The 20,265-nt window shown below is 31.3% G+C and overlaps 2 protein-coding genes across 2 annotated transcripts; both read right to left on the bottom strand.

The window, feature by feature from the left end:
- Nucleotides 1-1,957: 1,957 nt before the first annotated feature.
- LOC106769479 (glycosyltransferase family 64 protein C4) lies at nt 1,958-6,740 on the bottom strand. Its single transcript, XM_014655115.2, has 5 exons — nt 6,247-6,740; nt 4,067-4,463; nt 3,259-3,422; nt 3,075-3,145; nt 1,958-2,269 (listed from the first exon to the last, which is right to left on the bottom strand). Exons 1-5 carry the CDS (start codon nt 6,513-6,515, stop codon nt 2,109-2,111), a joined length of 1,062 nt encoding a protein of 353 aa, XP_014510601.1. The 5' UTR covers nt 6,516-6,740; the 3' UTR covers nt 1,958-2,108.
- An 8,576-nt stretch (nt 6,741-15,316) lies between these two features.
- LOC106769461 (subtilisin-like protease SBT1.3) lies at nt 15,317-18,283 on the bottom strand. Its single transcript, XM_014655091.2, has one exon. It carries the CDS (start codon nt 17,891-17,893, stop codon nt 15,548-15,550), a length of 2,346 nt encoding a protein of 781 aa, XP_014510577.1. The 5' UTR covers nt 17,894-18,283; the 3' UTR covers nt 15,317-15,547.
- Between the last annotated feature and the right edge of the window lie 1,982 nt (nt 18,284-20,265).

The raw sequence follows: 20,265 nt of genomic DNA, 5'->3' as shown, positions 1-20,265 counted from the left end.
ATTTTCTAAATTTCAGCCCCTAATTTTACAAGTGAGAATTTTAAAAAGCCATTTAGGCTGATTATATAATTTCCTAAGATATGTAATGTAACCGAAAAAAGGTATGTCACAAAATTATGGTGATTATATAATTGAAAATGAATTTAATTTTAATTTTTGCATTTTTCACATGGGTTATAAAGATAATAATTCATGAAAACTCAAAAGAAATATAGTACAACATGACTTTCATTTAAAGCAAAGTTAAAAAGGGTTTCTAAAATAACTTCTAAATATTGTTAGTCCAACCATAGAAAAGCTTTGACCCATCAATTTCTAGCATGGTGTTATGTAGTAATGTTGATAGAGATAAGTTCCAGCTAAAAATGTTAATTTAAACTATTATTAGTAATTCTTTTAACTTCAAGTTAACTATAGACATTTGGGTTTTTCAGTCCATCTTCTTTTTCTTTTGACAGCAAGTATATATATATATATATATATATATATATATATATATTATTCATAGTTTATGAATGAAGTCAAAGAGAATAATTGTTAAAAGCTGTGTTCACACGTCTGCTAAAGGAAATTTGGTTACGAAGAAGCAGAGAACAGAATTTCAAGGTAGCACAAATGATTTGACTTTTTTGCTTGAAATATTTTTAATTCGGATTCCACCATCATTTTGTTTTTTGTTTAAGACTACAAGAAATCTCCACTACAAGTAATCGACTTGTTTAATAAATTATCTCTTCCATACAGAACCTTATTGAATTGAATAATTACATTTTTTTCCCTCTTTTGTTACCAATCCAGCGTGAAATACAATAACAATATACATTTATAACTATTAATAAATGAAATGAGAAGGTTAGTAGAATATAGCTTCTTCATTTTCCTTTTTCTTCTGTATCACTCTGTTTCACAGTTCTTTAAGGAAAGAAAAATCCAAATACTTGTCTGATTTTGAAAACCTACCCAAATACTCAAAAAGCACTGATATTCAGTGGTATTTTATTTATGCATAGGAATGACTAATTTCAATAACCAATTGTTTGCTACCCTGACGGAAGAAGCCAACATAAATGCTCTTTTGATCAGTTTGGTTAGTCCATTTATACGTGTAATGGGTAGGTAGTGAGTTATATGTAACCAGATATAACAGGTTGGATGAAGTGAACACCACAATGAAGGGATGAGGCTGCAAAATACTGAAACCATCAATTAGATTATGTGAAATTGTTAAAGTGTCCCATTAATGGAGAACAATGCATGATTGCAGTCAGTATTGATACAAAGTAGAACACTGAAACCCAGTTCAGTAAAAAAAATGCAAAATACAGATAGAGTGAAGGAACGATACCAAAATCTCCAAGCTTACAGACTACAGTGACATACCACAAAATTCACCGGATGTCAAACTTTATAAACGTATATGGCTAAAGATGGATTTTGATGGTGAAAATCAATCAAGAGGTTATAACTTGATGTAAATGTGAAACCCTTAACGTTAAGTATTGTTTTATCCAGTTATTGATTTTGTCTTTCATGTATTATATAGTATTAAAAGACATTCAATTACCATCAATTTGATCATGATTTAATCATAGGTAAACGGATGAACAGTGAGACATTATAAGTTTGATGCTCAACCTGGTTTTAAGAGGGTTCAGATCTTTAGAAAAGACATTTTTATGATATCTTAACCATTAAAACTACTATCAAGTCATGTTTAAAAGTTATTCATGAAAGTGATTCGGTCACATGACCATCAATTACACCCCAGAGAATCTTTCTCAAGTTTTAAGGACATTGTGTACTTGGAATAGACATTGAAAGAAAAGGTTTTGGTTTTATCAAGGTTTAACAAGATAGGGGGGAAAGAAAAGGTGGGGTGATCAGTACATGGCCTTTAAGCAGAATAACTACAAGCGAAAAACTAAGATTCAAATGGCATCATGTTTTGCATCAGATATCAATGAATCAAAATGTAGTTGACATTACTGTAGAAGTGTGAAACTATTATACACAAACACAATATTTAATCTTTAGTTTTGTTCTTTATATTTTTTCTTTGGAAGTGGAATGGATCGTCGACTTGGTTACTGATAAATGAATCAACAAATCTACCATAACCATTCATTTCTAGCACTAACTGCTTTCACATTAGTTAACACAAGTGGAGAAGTTTTGTACAGCGATATCAAGTCATTGAGACATCTGTTTCTCCTGGGGCTATGCCCTCTCAGACTGCTAATACCCGACGCACCAATCTCATAGATTTTGCCTGCAAAATTCAAGTATAAATTTTAATAATACAATGAGACAACCCAAGACAACTAGTGATCATTATTTAGTTTTCCAAGACCACACGAGTATTTCTCAACCCAAAATGGTAAAATTAGTCCATTACTATTTTTTCTTCCGTTTTAAAGTAGCCCATACATGGAAATGCAGAAAGTGAGGATTATTCTGCCAAAGGCTACATACTTCATGCTATTGTGGTTACTATTTTAATCATGATTATCTAGAAGACCTGAATCAGATTTAGCCGTCTCTAATTTTATGCTTCTTATTTTAATAACCAGGAGATATGATTCTCCTCCTACAGGTTGGCAATATAGGAGCGATGCAATGATTTTATTCATATAGTTTTTAAAAAATTTAATGTTGTGATATGACATTGGAGCAATGTCTGTGCTAGACGCTAACACTGAAGTACTAATTATTAACTACATGTTACAACACCCCAGCAACTTTAAGAAGCACTACAGAAAGTTAAAAAAAAAAAATCTATTCAACAATAAGAAATTTCCATAGAAAAAACTTCATATCAATTGAGATGCACATATTGCATCCTTATATTTTGTGCTGTGACATGTTTATTGCTGTGTTCATGTTTAATAATGCTTAAACAATGTCCATGTCTATTTCCAAGCGGCGAATCTTGAAATTTTCACATAATGAGCAAAATTTGTAGCCCGATAGCATGCATGAGATTTAATTTAATTGGAAAAATACATGCACTGTAACTTCAACAAATGTTTTCTTCTAAACTTTAGTTACTCCTGTAGATTGCAAACAAAAATTACCTTTCACCCATATTGGAGGAGCACCTGTAGCATTAGCAACGAGAAGGGACATTGCAATGTCTTCACAAGTTCTGTTGAAGGAAAAAAAAATTAAAATTAAAAAAAATATATGAAGGATACGAAAAAGATTAAGTGATAAGAACAAATTTAAAGTTCTCGAGGGTTAATTAATCATATATATTACCTATCCCTGGAAACATAGCCCTGAATTGATGGAGACATCTCTTGAGTATATAAATCCAAGTATTTCCTGTGAAAGAATGCAGCCTTTGAGAGAACCATGCTATAAGTGCCCATCCACCAAACAGACCACCATCCTCCATACCTGTAATATGCAACATTATTTTGCTGTAGTATACAAAGTGAAATCAGTCAGGCACAATATGCAAAATAGCAAATCAAGTTATATTCAATAAGGGTAAATCAGCGTTCCATTTTGTTACTATCAAGCACATCCCATGAACACAGTGGACATCTGCATATTGCTCTCATTTTTCCCTTTCTAATAAAAATTAGCAGCAAACATGCCATGTGTTTTCCCATTATTCTGCACAAGATTAGTCATCTTTGAAGTTTGTCTCTAAATTAAGCAAGGGTGTATCTACAAGTAAATTAGAGGATTGATACCATAGTATCACTTTAAAAGAGCCAAGTCCATTTTAGTTTCATTTTCTCTCCCTCCATCCCCACCCTTAACACCGTATGTAGAGGTTGCAGTCCAACCATTCTTGTGTAAACAATTAACGAGTGTTCATCTTCATCACATGACCAATCAAAACTCAATGTCAAGCTTTAGTTTGGTTGGACTCTGCCATTGGACCATACAGCCAATCCTATAAAATACTAAAGGTTTCAGTATCCAACTTGCAAGAATTAGTGCAAACTTCGAAGTTATATTTCACCTTTGAGAAATGAAAGAGTAAAAATGTAAAATTCAAGCGGTTCAATTCAAGTAATGAAACAGGAAATGCTGTAATTCACTAATAACTAACCTCCTTATCCAGCCAGTGCATTCGAGGAACAAATCCCACCATTGTGGAAGGTGCACTTTGCCAGACAGAGAAAGCAAAATCTAGAGTAGAGCATGGAACAATAACATTATCATCAACTGAGAAAATTGCGTCAGTCTTGAGGTCCTTAATTGGTCTAAACCTGCTGTTTGACTCATAATCTGCACTGATGTCAAATCTAAAGTTTGGTTTGTGAGCTTTCTGAGACTTCGAAACCGCAATCTTATTAAGATATGTTTTCAGCCTCGCAGATGGTTGCTCACTTTCAGTCCACACCACATGCATTGCATCGGCACTTCGACAGGATGCATAATGAGCAACAGTTTGTTTCAGAAGAGATTTTTGCCTCCAAGTGTTTATAAGCACAGTATAGCTAGCCCTGAATCATGAATTAAATCAGTTGTATCAGCAGATCCAGCTCAAATTATGAAATATAAAAAAAATCAAACTCCACAACTATAATCCTACTGGGAGCAAGAACCACAATGTCATTTACATGCAAGGAAAAACCACTACAAGAAAATACAAGTGTGGGCTTTATCAAATTTCAAACACTTTTAGTTTTAAAACAATCAAAGACAACCGACTTTCAAACCCAATGCAACGCGACATCCAGCACTACTCCAAATGACTCAGGCTTTAGCTAGAATCACAATAAAATATTCGAACAAGTGTCTATAAGGACCTTTACAGTGTCTTTGGATGGAGAATTTCTAAAGGGTAATTCACTTCTATAAATAATTTAAAATGTTTTTTGAAAAACTATATTGTTTGAAGAGAAAGTTTTGGAAAAATTTGGAATTTTAGGAATCTATAATATATTAATTTCATCAATTTAATTAATTAAAATCAGAGAATTTCAAATTTCGCCTAAAAATTAAGAATTTAAAATTATGCATACTATTTCTTCTCTTAAATCGATTATTCTTTTCTTCATATTCTTTCTTCGGCTCAATCTCAGTTGGGATGTCACAAACTTAACTTTGGTCAGGATACTGCTAGCTCGACATCACTTTTTGACAAATGTCTACCAGAGTTTCTTTTAGGTTAATATGAATCATATTTATTTTTGGTTGCCAACAGCCAAAGTTATTTTTTTTCCAATGTTATTTCCCATCAAATGTTAGTTAGAAATTTCTTTGTTATCGTCAAGGTTGGTTTGGTTGTTTTCTAGCTAATGTTAAACATGATTTTTTTTTGGGTAGTGTTAATTAGGATTATGTTACAGATAATGTTAGTCAAGGTTATATTTCAACCAACTTGAATAGAAGTTGGGATTATTTATTTGCAGAAGTCAGGTTTACTTATTGGGATAATTTATTTGAGAAGTAAGTCAAGTTTACTTCTTGGTTGCCGTTTGTCAAGATTTTCTGTGGATGTTAGCCAAATTCTTTTGGTTGAATTGTAGTGATTATTTTTTGTCAATCTCTGTACAATTTTTTTTTATCCACGTCACTAGTGTTATATAGTGATAATTTTTGTATTTGGTAGTAAGTGAAATACTATTTCCAAACAAGTAAACTAAAATTTAATAAATGTTAATTATTTTATCCAAACACAACATCTGAAAAATTAAATAATTTGAAAAGTAAACAATTGAAATTTAGTGAATTTAAATTTCTTCACAATTGTAAAATTATCTACCCAATCACAAGGTTAGTGAAAAATAATAAGAATAAAAAATGAAATGAAGTTTTTCATAAGTTAAAATTAATTTATACATAAGTCAATCCATTTCATAAAGAAGTTAATTTCAATTTTTCTTTCCAAAAGTTCTTAGGAAGAACTTTGTCTAAATAGACTAATTTGTTTCCCTGAAACAATTACAAATCTATAATGTGTTAGGGAATCAATCTACCATCATGACTATCCTTAGATAGGAATCTCAAAATCCTTTGCTAACACATATCATGGTGAAAAAAACAACCTAAAACATCATAATGCACCTTTTACTTAGAGAATTTGTCCAAACGATGCCATCTAATTGCAAGGTTAAGTTACGGGAACTCTATTTTAAAGCAAAGAATACATATAACAAAACTGTTTTCTTTTCTTTTTTTTTTAAATCCAAACCAAAAACTACTTTTCATTCCTAAAAAGAACAGATCCATCAGAATAAAATAAAATTGCAGAGCAGAAAAGCAGATCTAATCTTTTTATACCTTGAAGTAACCGAAGAAGGGTTGTGAAGGTGCCAACCCATCCACGAACTGAGTCTGGCGGTGATCAAAACGACGGCGGAGAGAGCAAACAGCGCTAAGAAGAGCTTGAACTTGGCGGCCCCGAGGAACTGTTTGGCTCGGCGGAGGGAGAGAAGGGGGCGGTTGCCATAGGCACTTCGGCTGGCCGCTTTCTGCTTCGCCGGAGAGTTGAAGCCGTCGACTGCGTCCACGGCGATGCCGGAGTCGCGAATCTGAACGGAGGTGGACATGGCTCAAGGTAGGAGAACATTCGATTAACGGTACAAAGAGAAGGCGATGCTTATGATGGTGGTGACGTTGGTTACAATCACCATGTTTGCGCGTGATGAGCGCTTCAAACGACAAAGCGGTACATACACGATCACTGCTTCAATACGACGTGTCCTTGAACTCAAAACGACATTTTGAACTATTTTAAGTTCATAACACCACAAAAATAATTGTGTAAGTGCGCGTGTCTTGTACGAGAAAATTAATTTGTCAAAATATATTTTACATTTTTTTTACACATTTCAGTTTATTATCTATAAATACTTACAAAAATCATCTAAACATGCCCTACTAACGATTATTTCTTCATTTGATATTTCATGTTTAGTTAATTTATTAGTAAATATAATCTCTAATGTAATAGTTTACAAAAATAATTTTAGTTAAATATTTTGCTTAACAAAATCTATTAATATATATAAGATTGTATTCATACAAATATTTGTAAAAATAACGTTGGTGAAAAATGTATGCTTTGGAAGAAAAATATGAATAGACTAAACATTTTAAATATTATTATCTGACTAATGATATTAATACGTGTATATTAAAAATAGGATAAAATAACTCTATTGACTTAATTACATAAAGCGCTTTTCATGTGAAACAAGACGTTGGAACACTATATATTCCATTTATAGCACTATTTATAATATTTGATATGACAAGGACTGTTTTAACACTCTTCCAACATATTGTTTTTTTTTTATTTCATTAAATTTACAAATTTTATTAAATATTCTTTCAGACTCAATAAGTAAAAACCATTGAAACTTAAATATAAATAAAGTTTAATTAGTATTAACGTGATTTGTTTAATGTTAAGTGTATTAGTTACACAACAAGAAATAGTAATTATTATTCCAAAGTAGTTATGCAATAATTTTGATTCATATATAATTTAGACAAAAAAAAATATTTTGATACATTTTGTTAGTATTTAAGAAATTAAAAGTATGAAAAAAAACATTTTATGAAACACTTAGAAAGTCATAATAAATAAATAAAAACTATAAGCATTACCAAATTATAAGTGTATTAAATCATATAACTAATAAATTGAATAAGTCAATATATTATTTCTTAATAGACTAATGTGATTAAGTTAAATTATGATTCTTTACATAAATTTTAATAATAAAAAAATATTGATTTTTGAATAAAATAATTTTAAAGTTTTAGAAAGCAATTTAAAATAATGAGATTGATTATATGATAAAGATTCCACTAGGGTTAAAGTTCATATCCAATTCCATTTGAAAACACTAAACAATATAATTATAATTTATACTTTAGCATTTACACTACATATAACTTGGGGTGGGCAAATGAAATTGTACTGCATTGTACTAACTAATTTGTTTAAACTGAACTGAAATGTAAAATAGTTCAAACAATCTGAACTGAACTGTTTTTTGTTTTCTCAAACTGAATTGAACTGTATTATACTAAATTGTCCCAAACTATAATATAACCTTAACTGAACTACTAACTGAATTGTAAATTGTATTAAGCTACAATATAAACTGAACTGAACTATTAACTGAATTATAAATTGTACTAAACTACAATATATATGTAAAATCTTTTAAATGAATTGTAAATTGTCCCTCTCATAAAACCTTGGACATACATGTTGCTGGTTCTTTTACATCTCATTAATTTTTTAACCAAAATATAAATTATATATATATATATATATATATATATATTACACAATCCATTTAAAAATATTTATTATTTATTTGGTTATTTTATAAATATATGTAAGAAGATATTTATAGTCTTTTTATACGTGGATATTTATAAATATCTACACTACTTATACATTATTTTTAAAAAATTAAAATATATTAATTTAAAACTAAATCTGTAATATATAAATTTTGGTAAAAAAAAAATAATTTGACCTTTCTAAAATAAAATTTTAAATAAATTGTGTCAATATATATTTTAAAAAATTAATATTTTACAAGATAACTTTAAATTTTTTAGATCTAAATAAAAAAAATAAAAATATAATTTATAAAAAATAAGATATAACTAAAGGTATTTTAAGAAAATGATACTATAATTTTAATAATGTATAAAAAATGAAGATATAAAAGAAAAGGTAGAATCATCCTTTCAACCTAACTAACAAATTAACTTGACCACAAAGACAGTACAGTTAACTGCAGTTAATTGAACCGAAAATTTATTAAGTTCAGTTTTTAAAAAGTGAACCATAAAACAGTATATTTAAGTTATAGTAAAAATGGTTCAGTTCTTTTTAGCGTAATATAGTACAATTAACTGTAGTACAATACAATTCAGTATTTTTTGCCTAACTCTACATATAACAAGTCTTAATGTCTTAGCAACAAGTATAAAATTTAATAATAAAAGTCCTAATGTCTTATTATTTATATTATAAGTTCGCATTAAGTTCAACATTTCAATATTATAAATGATTAATTATTTAACATCTATGTCTATCATGTGAAATCTATTAGATTTTCTATCCTAATCAGGTTTCCAAAACTATTTTCGATTAGTAAGTACTACTAATTATGTAAACAATAATCATATAGTTAATCCTCTTCTTTTGTCTTTTTTCCTAAATAAATGTGTTTTGAGCTACATTGGTGTAACTTCATCACTTTTATTTCGTAGATAAAACTGTGCTTGGAAGAACCTCCATAATGTGGAGAATTGAACCAGCCACAAAAGCAAGCAGATTTGCACAAAATGAGAAAAAGAAGCATTACAGTAGAGTCACGCCCAGACGCCCCTTGTTCAAGGGCGTTGGAGCGCCAATTACTGATGGTTGTCGCGCGCCCGGGTGCCCACCCTTTTGGGGCACTGGAGCGTCACTTCTGATGTTGTATCTGAAAAGTTGTTGTCATGTGCCCGGGCGCCCTTTTTCCATGGGCGCTTGAGCGTCAGTGCACTATGACTAACATGAGCCTGAGCACCCTTCATTTTTGGGTGCTTGAGCGCCAACTTTACTGACATGGCATATTTGCTTTATTTAACTCAGAAACGCGAAGAGTTCAGGGTCTTTGGTTCTTTGGAGGCGCAATTTCAGTACTGGAGCTCATGGAGGCTGTGAGGAGCTTGTGGAAACATCTCCCCCTCTTCTTTTGGGTCTTCTACTTCCATCATCATGTTTGTAAGCTCTAGGGTTCTCCATAGGAGTGGAGAACCGGATTCATCTTGTTGAATGATTCAAATATATACATGCCTTTTCTATATTGTTAGTATTCTTGTTTCCAATCTTAAAGCTTGCATGTAATAGGAATGTTCATGACTTGAATTTATGGTTTCATGGGTTATGGAAACGTAAGATGGAACCTAGAACTGAAACAAGAGTCCTTGTGGTGCATTGATTCTGTCTTAAGATCCTAGCTCATTAATACGGGTTTTCTTGTTAGATTTTCCAAGAGATTGAAGTTTAATATGAAAAACCTAGGATCTTTCACCTAAGAGATTAGGGCTATAGTGTTTTTGTAGCTTGACTTTAGTAAATTGATGGAAAGGAGATGAAATTGGGTAAGCGCAAGAGTGAAATAGGTGAAAACTAACTTTAGCAATGTCATTTCATACCATTTCTAGTCTTCTTGTTGAGTTCTTGGAGTTCTAAATCACAAAGAATCAATCTGAAACAAAATATGAAAATGTTAGTTCATCCAAAAGTTCTCTGAAAAAGATCAGGTCTTGTATATTTATAGATTTCTATAAATCAGACGCTCCTGCAGTCAATTATGCTACTAATACAGTCGACTATCCTATGACAGTTATAATAGATCAGTCAATATAGTAGCAGTCTAGTCAAACAAATTAATTCCACATTCATTACAGTTGACTATCATTCAATGCTCAACTAACTTTTAAAAATATAGCCGTTACTGTTCATGAGCATAACAAAATTCCAAATTAAACAACTAATACAGTTGAATGTGTGGCGCACACAATCAACTTTGACACAACAGTTCATTTTGAAATTCTTTTCAATGTAAAATCTCACATAGCACTGTATTTGAAAATCTGTACAAAGTCTTCAGTCACAGTCGATTCAATTAATAATGAAGTCGACTTTAACTATCAGCTTTGTCACACAATTTAAGTTCACAAGAGTGCATGTGATTTTCTTCTTCCAAAACTTATGTAATGCAACCAGATATAATGTAACATATACAAGCTTAGTAAATGTGCATTCACATATCAAGATAATCATAAAAACATGTTCAACAATATATCAATCAATAAGTAGTAGAACATGTAGCACTCCAACAATATATGTGTTATTAAAAATGTGTTGCCATCATAAAAAATCAGAGTGATATAGATATTGTGTTGTCAACAATCTCAACAGTTTTGTTGAGATATTCTTCAATCTTCAGTGATTCCCATTTATTTGATTTTGTAATTGAAATAGCTCAGTTTCTTGATAAATTATTTTGTAGAGATATTCTTCAATCTTCAACGGTTTCCACTTGGCTACACAATATTTTCACAAATAAGAACCAAATATTTCTATTTTCCAATTTATTAGAAAAAACCTTAATTATGTGAAATGTAATAATAAACTGGAAATTAGAATCAAACGAGCTTTTACCCTTTTGTTTCACACGAGATTTCTGTTCTCATTGAGCTCTTGGCCCCATGCCTTGACCTAGCCAAGTCTCACCACCAAACTTATACCAATAAAAGACAAAAATAAACAAAATAAAAAAAATGATAATGGCAATTATAAGTAAGTAACTGTTAGGGTTAAACTTCATTATACAATTAATTATTGTCTTTCAAACTTAATGTGAAATGAATCCATAAGTTTAGTTAAATCCTAAGGGTTTAAGGTTTAATATTTAACATTTAATATGGGAACTTACTTTCCCAATAAGGGTTTAAGACAACTAATGAATAAAATTTCATTTCTAGATAAAAGCTTCATTAGATATTTTGTTTCAACTCTGAATCACAAATGATACTTTTCAATCCCAATAAATCAAATATCAAGGTATAGACGATAAAAGCACAACATTTATTAAACATAAAAACAAAATACAAACATTGAATAGAAAGATATTTATATATGAAAAAACAGTATCAATTACATAAAAGTTTAGTTAATTACATCTAATTCCAATGAAATAAGTTTATCTTTTCGTTTGACACAAGTATTTTTTGTTCAGTTGAACGAAAATTAATAGAGATTAGTAATATAATTAGATAAGAGTAATGACTTAAAAAAATTATAAAAAAGGAGACTAAATAATTTAAAAGTTAAATAAGAGTTGATTTTATGGAAAGTGACTAATAATAATGAAAATTAACATTATGAATCAGTTATTGAGATTTGTAGTTTTATTTCTTTCTTTATCCTTCTAATCTTAATTTTTATTCGAGAATTTATTTTTAGTCCTAATATTTTATATAAATCATAAGGAGATGTAATTATTATTTGATGAAGAAATGAAAATAGTTGATGAATTTTAAATCTATAAGGTAATCATTCATAAAGGCTATAAATTCATGTAATTTGTTGACCGAAAACACATTGCTCAATGGACTGAACGCAAATTTGGGAAAAAAATTTTGTGTTAATTTTGTTTAATAAAGCTGCAATTGATAGAGTGAAATTAAGTCCTAAAGTACTACAGAAAATATTATAGACCAAATCTCGCCAAAAATGATAAGATATTTGGTAAAGTGTTAAAAGATTCATATTTTTCATAACAAGAATTTTATCATTCACTCAACAAAATAAATCATGAATAAGGAAAATCTAGAGATATGAAAGAAAAGGAAAACACATTATGAGTAAAAAAAACAAACAATATGCATGGATAACTTGAAAAACATAGAAAGAAAGGAAAAGATGCAGAAGAAAGAGCATTTGAGAACTAGTATATTTCTATTCTTTTGTTCTTTATGTTTTTGTTTATAAATAGAGATTGTTTTTAACACCATAAATTACTAACTTATAAATTAAATTTTAAAATCATAACAAACAATAATTAATTGTATTAAGATGTGTAGAAGATTTATAAGTTAAATTTTAAAATCATAACAAACATTAATTAATGGTATTAAGATAGAAGATTTATAAGTTGTTTGCCTAATGTATCAATGAAGTAATTTAACCATTTTAAGCAAGATGGAGTTTTGTCCTTTCTTAAAACTCACCTGCAAACCTTGAAGAAAATTATTAGGTGTTTGAATTTCTTCCCGTGATGGGAATATACTTATGAAAGCTCACATCAACTAAAAATAAGATATGAGAATGCATTTATGAAAGCTCACATTACTAAAAATAAAACAAATTTATAAGATATAATGAGTGTTAACTTTAATGATACTTTGACATCTAAATTTGACAAACTTCTAACACTAAACACATGTCATAAGCTAATTGGTTCATGTGTTTTTAGTTTTAAAAAATTGAAAATGAGGTGGATAATGAAAGTTGCAGGGGTTTTGAAACGCGAGATTGATTTAAATTCATTTCAAAAAAGAGAACCTCATTTGCGCCAGAGCCTTCTTGAGAACCATCTTCCCTTCCACCCACCAACAAGCTTCCATCTCCCCACAAGGGTCGACTGCATTGACGGTGTTTCAAGGTTATTAAAGTGTCACCATTGGAACTGCATACGTGTTTTCGTTTCGCCGTTTGAAGCGAATTTACCCGGAAACTGCCATTGAAAGTGTTTTTTTGAAGTTTTTTTCGTTTGCTTCAGTAAAACATTATTTTGGTTCGATGAGTTTTAGTTTTTTTAAAAATTTTTGGGCATTTAAGGTTTCAATAAACTTAAAATTCATTTTTAAAATGACAGCAGAACCATTTAAAAATTAAATTGAATTTATTGCACTAATTGGACATTAATAAATGTTTAGTTACACACTCTACACATTTATGCCTTAATATACATAATGAAATGTGTTGTAAATTTCGTATTAACTAAAAATAAGATTAAATTAAATTTAAAATTTATTTATTAAAAAAAAAAAGTAAAAGTTCCAAAGGTTTTAATGTTTTAATTAGCCAATTGATAACATCTTTTAGGAAACTTAATTATTTGGAAATCATATTTTTCTATATTTGACAAATGGATTTACAGAAAAATGGCAAATCAAATCATATAAAGATAGTAAAATGAGATTATAAAAAATGACATCTTTCTCTTAACAGGTGCTAAAAATATGTATAATTTGGCAATGCATACTGACTTCCTAACTTTTTGTTGACTTAAATTTCTTAACAACTCATTTCCCATGCAGAAAAGTGCAATAAATAAATAAATAAAATCATAACAGTATTTAATTGATCATTCAAGCAGCAAAACAATTAAAAGTACTGATCAATAATTGATTAAAGATAATCATTAAATGTAGGTAACAAAAGTTGTATTCATTTAATAGATTAACTTTTATCCCTGTTTGATTAACTTATAATTTAATCTCTCAGTAACTTGTGCTAAATGATTAAGTATGCTTTTGTGACTTTTACAAATATACAACAAACAAGGTAACTGATTAATTTGAACCTTATCAATCTAAAACTAATATGACAAACATATTCATTCAAGATAATTAATACAAGCATTTATTTAGTTATTTAGTTGAATTTCTCTTTAGAATGTTTGATGTAGTAACTCATTTTAAAACAGCATAAACATTTATTATATTTTAGAGTGAATATGTGGGTCTCGTTTCATATTAACAGCATAAACATTCCACAGTTGGGAATATAATCATCCATTAACCTTATTCAACTGCATTTTAACTTCTCAGTTGGGTTTTGATTAATTTATTAAATTAAAAAACAAAAATTTCGTTATAAAGAAGTTTATTAAGAAAAAATTATATATAATTACTTATATATATATGTGCTTTGTATATTTATATTTTAAGCCTAGTTCAATTTCACAAAATCAGTTAGTAAAATAAGATTTTTATATCTTATTTATATATTATAATTTGTTCTTATCTTTAATCGATATCATATTTCATATATCCTAAACTAGTACATAAACGCGATGGTAAAAAAGTTGTTAAAAGTACATTTTTCTAATCTAAAACATGTCTTGTCACAAACAATATCATCGAAAAACCATGCCCTACTGTTGAATCTTGTTCAGAAAAACATTGGAAACTAGATTTATAGGACCTACGCATGCAGGTGAACTTTGAAGGCATTATATAAAAGAAAGCATACGTAGTAAAGAATAGTGTGTCTGAATCCGTATAAGTACTTTGGACCACAAACTTTGATGAGGCCAGCTACTTAGCAGATGAGATGCACATGCAATGAGCCTCTTCTGTTCAACTAAATTAAATTCACAGACAGATAGAGAGGTGAAGAAACAAAAATAGCTGGAAAAGAATAGTGCAGCTTCATTAGTAAATGCTTTGCCTCATTTTTCTGCTATCCATTAACTTTTCTGTCCCAAATGGTCAAAAGGGTCTGTCTAAACTTCAACTCTCATAAATGATGAGCTATGCTTTACATCACAAGGAAATTAACTAATGAAAAGCGACCTATAATCGTTTGTGACAGTGAAATCCTCACTCGTGGCATCCAAGTTTTGTTGCAGTAAATGATCTGCCAAGGCACAAGACAAAAGTTGCATGTGTATATATTGTATTCTTATTGTTCAATTCCTTAGTCCAGAATTCATGTACTAAATAAGCATATTCAGAAAGCATGTGTGTATAAACTAAAACAGTGGAGGAACTAGAAGTAGTTAATGTAATCACAACAACTGAGATTTGAGAATCAGAAATAAGTTCCACATTTGTTGGAAATTTTTAAGCATTTTGCAACTTTGAAGTTATGAATTATACGTGAATGAAGAAGATTATTGGTTGAGTCCAAGGTGGAGGAAGAGGAACATAGGATAGAATACTAAAATAATAACTTTTCTGGTAATACAAAAGGCTGAACTTCTAATTCCTAGTACAGAAGATTCTCTTATTGCAACACAGAAACACTACTGAACTTGTAAATTCACATTGGTGGTGCCAGCCATGTTATCACAATGGGGCTTCTCACAGTGTGCAAACCATCCTTCCATACCAGACTTCCAAATTCAGGAGATGTTTGCCGAACCCTTGGCGTGAATGTAATCTTGTAAGACAGCTTTTGGTGTTCTTTTGTGAAATTTAGAGTTTCTGGCTCAACTTTGACAGAAGCACCTTCGAATGGTGAGATCACAACTTGGTATTTGGAATCAGCTGGGCCAACATTGGTGACAGTTCTGTGAACAATCACAGGTCTAGAGAATGAAGTGGCTGTTTTCTGGGTAAAGATTGATGAAATGGCTGGGTAGTTCAAGTCCCCTGGACTGGCAAGAGAGTGTTTGCAAGATCTGTTGGAAAATTTGGCAAAAACTTGTAGTTGGGTTGGAGTCAGATTCTGTGTGCATAGGAATTCAAAGTAGTCCTGTGGCTCTATGTCATATACCAAACCAGGGTCAACAGCTCTAATTGGGTCAATGTGTCCAGAACCATGATCATAAGGACTTGAAGGTTTAGCAGTTGAGGCATCTGTGAGAGTTTTTTTGGTGTTGTCAAGAACATAAGCAGTCGTCATCAAAGCAGATTTTATAGCAGCAGGGCTCCACTCAGGGTGCCTGGCTTTGAGAAAGGCTGCTACACCACTCACATGTGGGCATGACATTGAGGTTCCAGAGAGTATATTGAACTTCTCTCTTCTGTTGTCCACTTTCAAACCTGAGGGACCAATGGCCTCACTCCAAGCAGCAAGAATGTTCACCCCAGGAGCCACTAAATCAGGCTTCAGAATTTCAAGGCTGAGAAAATTTGGCCCTCTTGATGAAAATGCTGCCACTACAGGAGATGGCCTTATTCCCAACCTCGTACCTTTAAAAGCTAGAGTTGCAGTAGCACTTTTACCAGATAGTACATAACTTTTGAGATCTTTTCCTTCTTTTTCTCCTATTGCAACTGCTGGAAGGAGATGGCAATCAGCAACTAGTTCTTCTCCATTAGCTTCAGTATTTGTGAGAATCATTCCCACCCCGCCTGCACTTCTCACCACATTACCCTTCTGCACTCTAGGACTAAGGCCTCTATCACATATAACTATCTTTCCTGAAACCACTTTAGGATCCATAGTCCCTTCCAAGCACATGGATCTTGGATCAACCCTGCTAGAGTTGCTCCCCAAGTACACCAAAGGGTATTGTTTCTCAATTGAAAGCACACTTTGCCCTTTGTAGAGTGAAACTCCAGTCACTATCTTACCATTTCCAAGCTTAACTTCTGCTGGAAAATCTCTATCCATTGTGCTGGCTCCAACTGTGGTGATCCATGGTGAAACATTGGTGAGGCTGGCAGGATCAGGTCCTGCATTTCCTGCAGAACATGAAACAAAAACACCCTTCTCCATTGCTCCAAATGCAGCAACAGATAAACTATCACGGTAATAAGAGGAGACTCCACCACCCAAAGAGATGGAAAGAATATCCACTCCATCAGCCACAGCTTTATCAATAGCTGACACAATATCTGAGCTGAAGCACCCACCAACCCAACACACTTTGTAAGCTGCAATCCTTGCACCTGGTGCCATTCCTCTTGCTGTGCCATTAGCATAACCAAGAAGGTTAGCCCCAAGCACAGGAGAGCCACCAACTGTAGCTGCTGTGTGGGTGCCATGCCCATCTTGATCTCTTGGTGATTTGTACTCCTTCTGCTCATTAATTCTACCAATTGCTGCTTCATATCCATGGTAGAACACTCTTGCCCCCACAACCTTTTTATTGCAGTGACTTTTTGTGAATCCTGTTCCAATCTCACAGGCACCTTTCCAATGAGCAGGTACTGGTCCCATGCTTACATCTTTGAAGCTTTCACTCTCTGGCCAAATCCCAGTGTCTAACACTCCCACTATAACATCTCGGCCAGAAAGCTTTTCTGACCACATGTTAGGGGCTTTTTCTGGTTGAAGCCCGAGGAATGCAGGACTTCTTGTGGTGTGTAGCTCATACTTTGTATCTGGGAATATGGCCACAACTCCTTCTTCAGCCTCTAGCTTCTTAGCTTCTCCTTCAGTCAACTTAGCTGCAACACCATGAAAAGCATTCTGGTAAGTGTAGATAATTCTCTTCTCACTCTCCGCATCAGCTTCTGGAGATGTGGACAGTGCCGATTTCAGCTTTGATGAATACCATTCAAGGTGGTTGGTGAAGGCCTTTGGCATTACTGCCTTATCCATTTGAACGAGGTAAGTCTTCTTAACAAATTGAGCATTTGCTGAGAACAACATTGTTAGAACTAGAAGATAGCTTGTAAGAAAATAACCCATGTTTCCCATTATGGTCTTGGCCATGTTTCATGCCAAAGAAGAAGAAAGATTGAGTCTTTGAAGAAGGGTGTTGGGTTAAAAAGAAGGAAGCATGAAGAGATATTATAAGGGGATTGTGCTTCATAATTTGCCTGTCATCTTGTGGTTGCAATATTAAATGGACAATGGTAGTTTACATCAGATTTTTTTTTTTTTTTTACATGACATTATCTCTCACTATTTTTTACTTTTTCTTTTTCTTTAAAAATGCAAAAGTTAATTTTAGTAAGACCATTTTCCTCTTATAAAAATTGTCAAATAATAATAAAATATTATAACAGAAACTTTTTTTTTCCATGTCAAATCCTAAAATGGAGACAGAAAGTGACCTTTTATGTGTTCCAGCTTAAAGTAGGTGGTCGTTTTGTGTGTGACAGTGGCTGGTATGAAGTTACTGCATAATTGCAACAGTGTTTTTTGATTGATGCTTGCACTTTATGCTCTGCATAATTATTTTAGTCATTACTTTGGAACAAGCAGCTACGTATGAGATTGGGGACCTTAATGTAGTTTGTGCTATCTAGTTAGTCACACAGTTACTTTAAGGAATGATTATATAGTTGCAATTATAATAGTAGTTGTGTATGGTGAAATCAATTGAATTTGTTTACAGTGAAAGAAATTATGGAAATTTGAAGTTTTTTCTTAACAATGACACACTCAAGAAACACAAAACAATATCTACGTTAGTTAACTAATTTATAAAGTGACAGGTTACATTAATTATAATCATAGTTGACGTAAAGTATGTTGTTTTCTTAAATACGTGGTTTGTTTTGACATTAACTTTAAAATCTGTAAGAAAAAAATATTTTACCAGGAGACAATACTATTAAATTCCCATAAAACAAAACAATTGTAGTAATTAAATTTTTTAATTTAAAATCTAAATTATCTAATATTACAAATTATCAATAAATAAACTTAAAGTATTTAAACAAAATAAATTAAATCTAACTACTAATTATCTTGAAGATAAACTATATATTATTGTGGTATGTGTAACATGTCATCCTCCTAAAATGAAGTCGGATAGTGAAATAAGCAACACAATTAAATTATGTAACACTCAATCTTCATGAACAAAATCTAAATTTATTAATAGATATTAACTTTTGTGTTATAAAACTTCTGAATGGATTGAAACTCAACATATCCACTATATTATGATCTTCCCTATTTATTGATAAACATAAACGATTGAATTTAATGATTAAGTGTAATTATTATAATATTAAAAAATATAAATAAATAAAAAATTTCCATTGTTGTGACTAAATGTTTATATGAAAGTTTTCCCAATGTTTCTGGTAGGAAAATGTACAATGAAAAAACAAATTTATTCACTCGAAAAATTATGTTGTCCCATTGTACCTACAAAATTTACATTCTAAACTTTTGACATTACCATTTGAGTTATAAAATCATCTTTAATACAACACCGATAAATTTAATTAAATATATAATAAAAATAAGCATAACTTAAAATCTTTGTTGGTAATCAAATTGGTTTGGCAAAATGCTTTAGCCACTTTAGAAATATGTTTAATGTCTACTCTACTAGCTTAACTTGTGTTTCTATATGGGATCCGAGCCAAAGGCTCTTCAAGCTCCCATTCCCTCTGATACTCTCTCAACGTTTATTACAAATCTCTTTCTTGACATCGAACGATTGTGACCTGCATGTTAGCACTCCGACACTCAAGTCAGCAAGATCACTACGAGAGTAAAAAATGTATTATTAGATCAAAAGTCAAATACCTTACTAACATGTATGTATTTATAGGCATTAGGTCCAATAATGGACATTAACTTCCTGTAACCGTTATACCGTGTTCCGCAATATTTGTCCATTGCTTGTAACCGTCTCATAGTGTTTATTTCTCTTTCCATAACATTCGCTCATTAAGGCCATTAATCACCCTTTGACACTATGCATACACTTCTCCTGTACCTGATTAACCGGTTGGAGACATCTTCACACCAAACCAGCATTGCCTTTCGCCACGGACTCGACAGTCCCATCTTCATTTTTCTTAATTGATTGCCATCCAATTCACTCCTGCTCGACCATCCACCCCTTATACTACATCTTGTATATTGAATAAAGATACTTCAACAATAACATCTTGAATTTCATTAAGTATACTATGCATGTTTAGTCTAATTGTAAAGGGATATGGTGATGATTAATTTTCCTTCAACTATTCATCTAATGACTAGGGTTGTGCAAAAATAACTGATCTGTACTGTACTGCAGTTAACTGTACTATATTGTACTAAAAATAACTGATCCATTTCTAGTAACAGTTCAGTATACTATCTTATGGTTCAGTTTTTAAAAACTGAACTTATAA

Source organism: Vigna radiata, chromosome 1 (genome assembly GCF_000741045.1).
Source record: "Vigna radiata var. radiata cultivar VC1973A chromosome 1, Vradiata_ver6, whole genome shotgun sequence".
NCBI lineage: Eukaryota > Viridiplantae > Streptophyta > Magnoliopsida > Fabales > Fabaceae > Vigna > Vigna radiata.
The sequence above is the reverse complement of the archived record's forward strand: the minus strand, read 5'-3'. Positions and strand labels throughout refer to the sequence as shown.

What these genes read in the sequence shown, in the direction of transcription:
- LOC106769479 (XM_014655115.2), bottom strand. Translation starts at nt 6,515, where the DNA reads ATGTCCACCTCCGTTCAGATTCGCGACTCCGGCATCGCCGTGGACGCA. An exon ending in CCTTCTTCGGTTACTTCAAG is followed by an intron (nt 4,464 to 6,246) that starts GTATAAAAAGAT and finishes TTCATGATTCAG; the next exon opens with GGCTAGCTATACTGTGCTTA. An exon ending in TGCACTGGCTGGATAAGGAG is followed by an intron (nt 3,423 to 4,066) that starts GTTAGTTATTAG and finishes TGTATACTACAG; the next exon opens with CAAAATAATGTTGCATATTA.
- LOC106769461 (XM_014655091.2), bottom strand. Translation starts at nt 17,893, where the DNA reads ATGGCCAAGACCATAATGGGAAACATGGGTTATTTTCTTACAAGCTAT.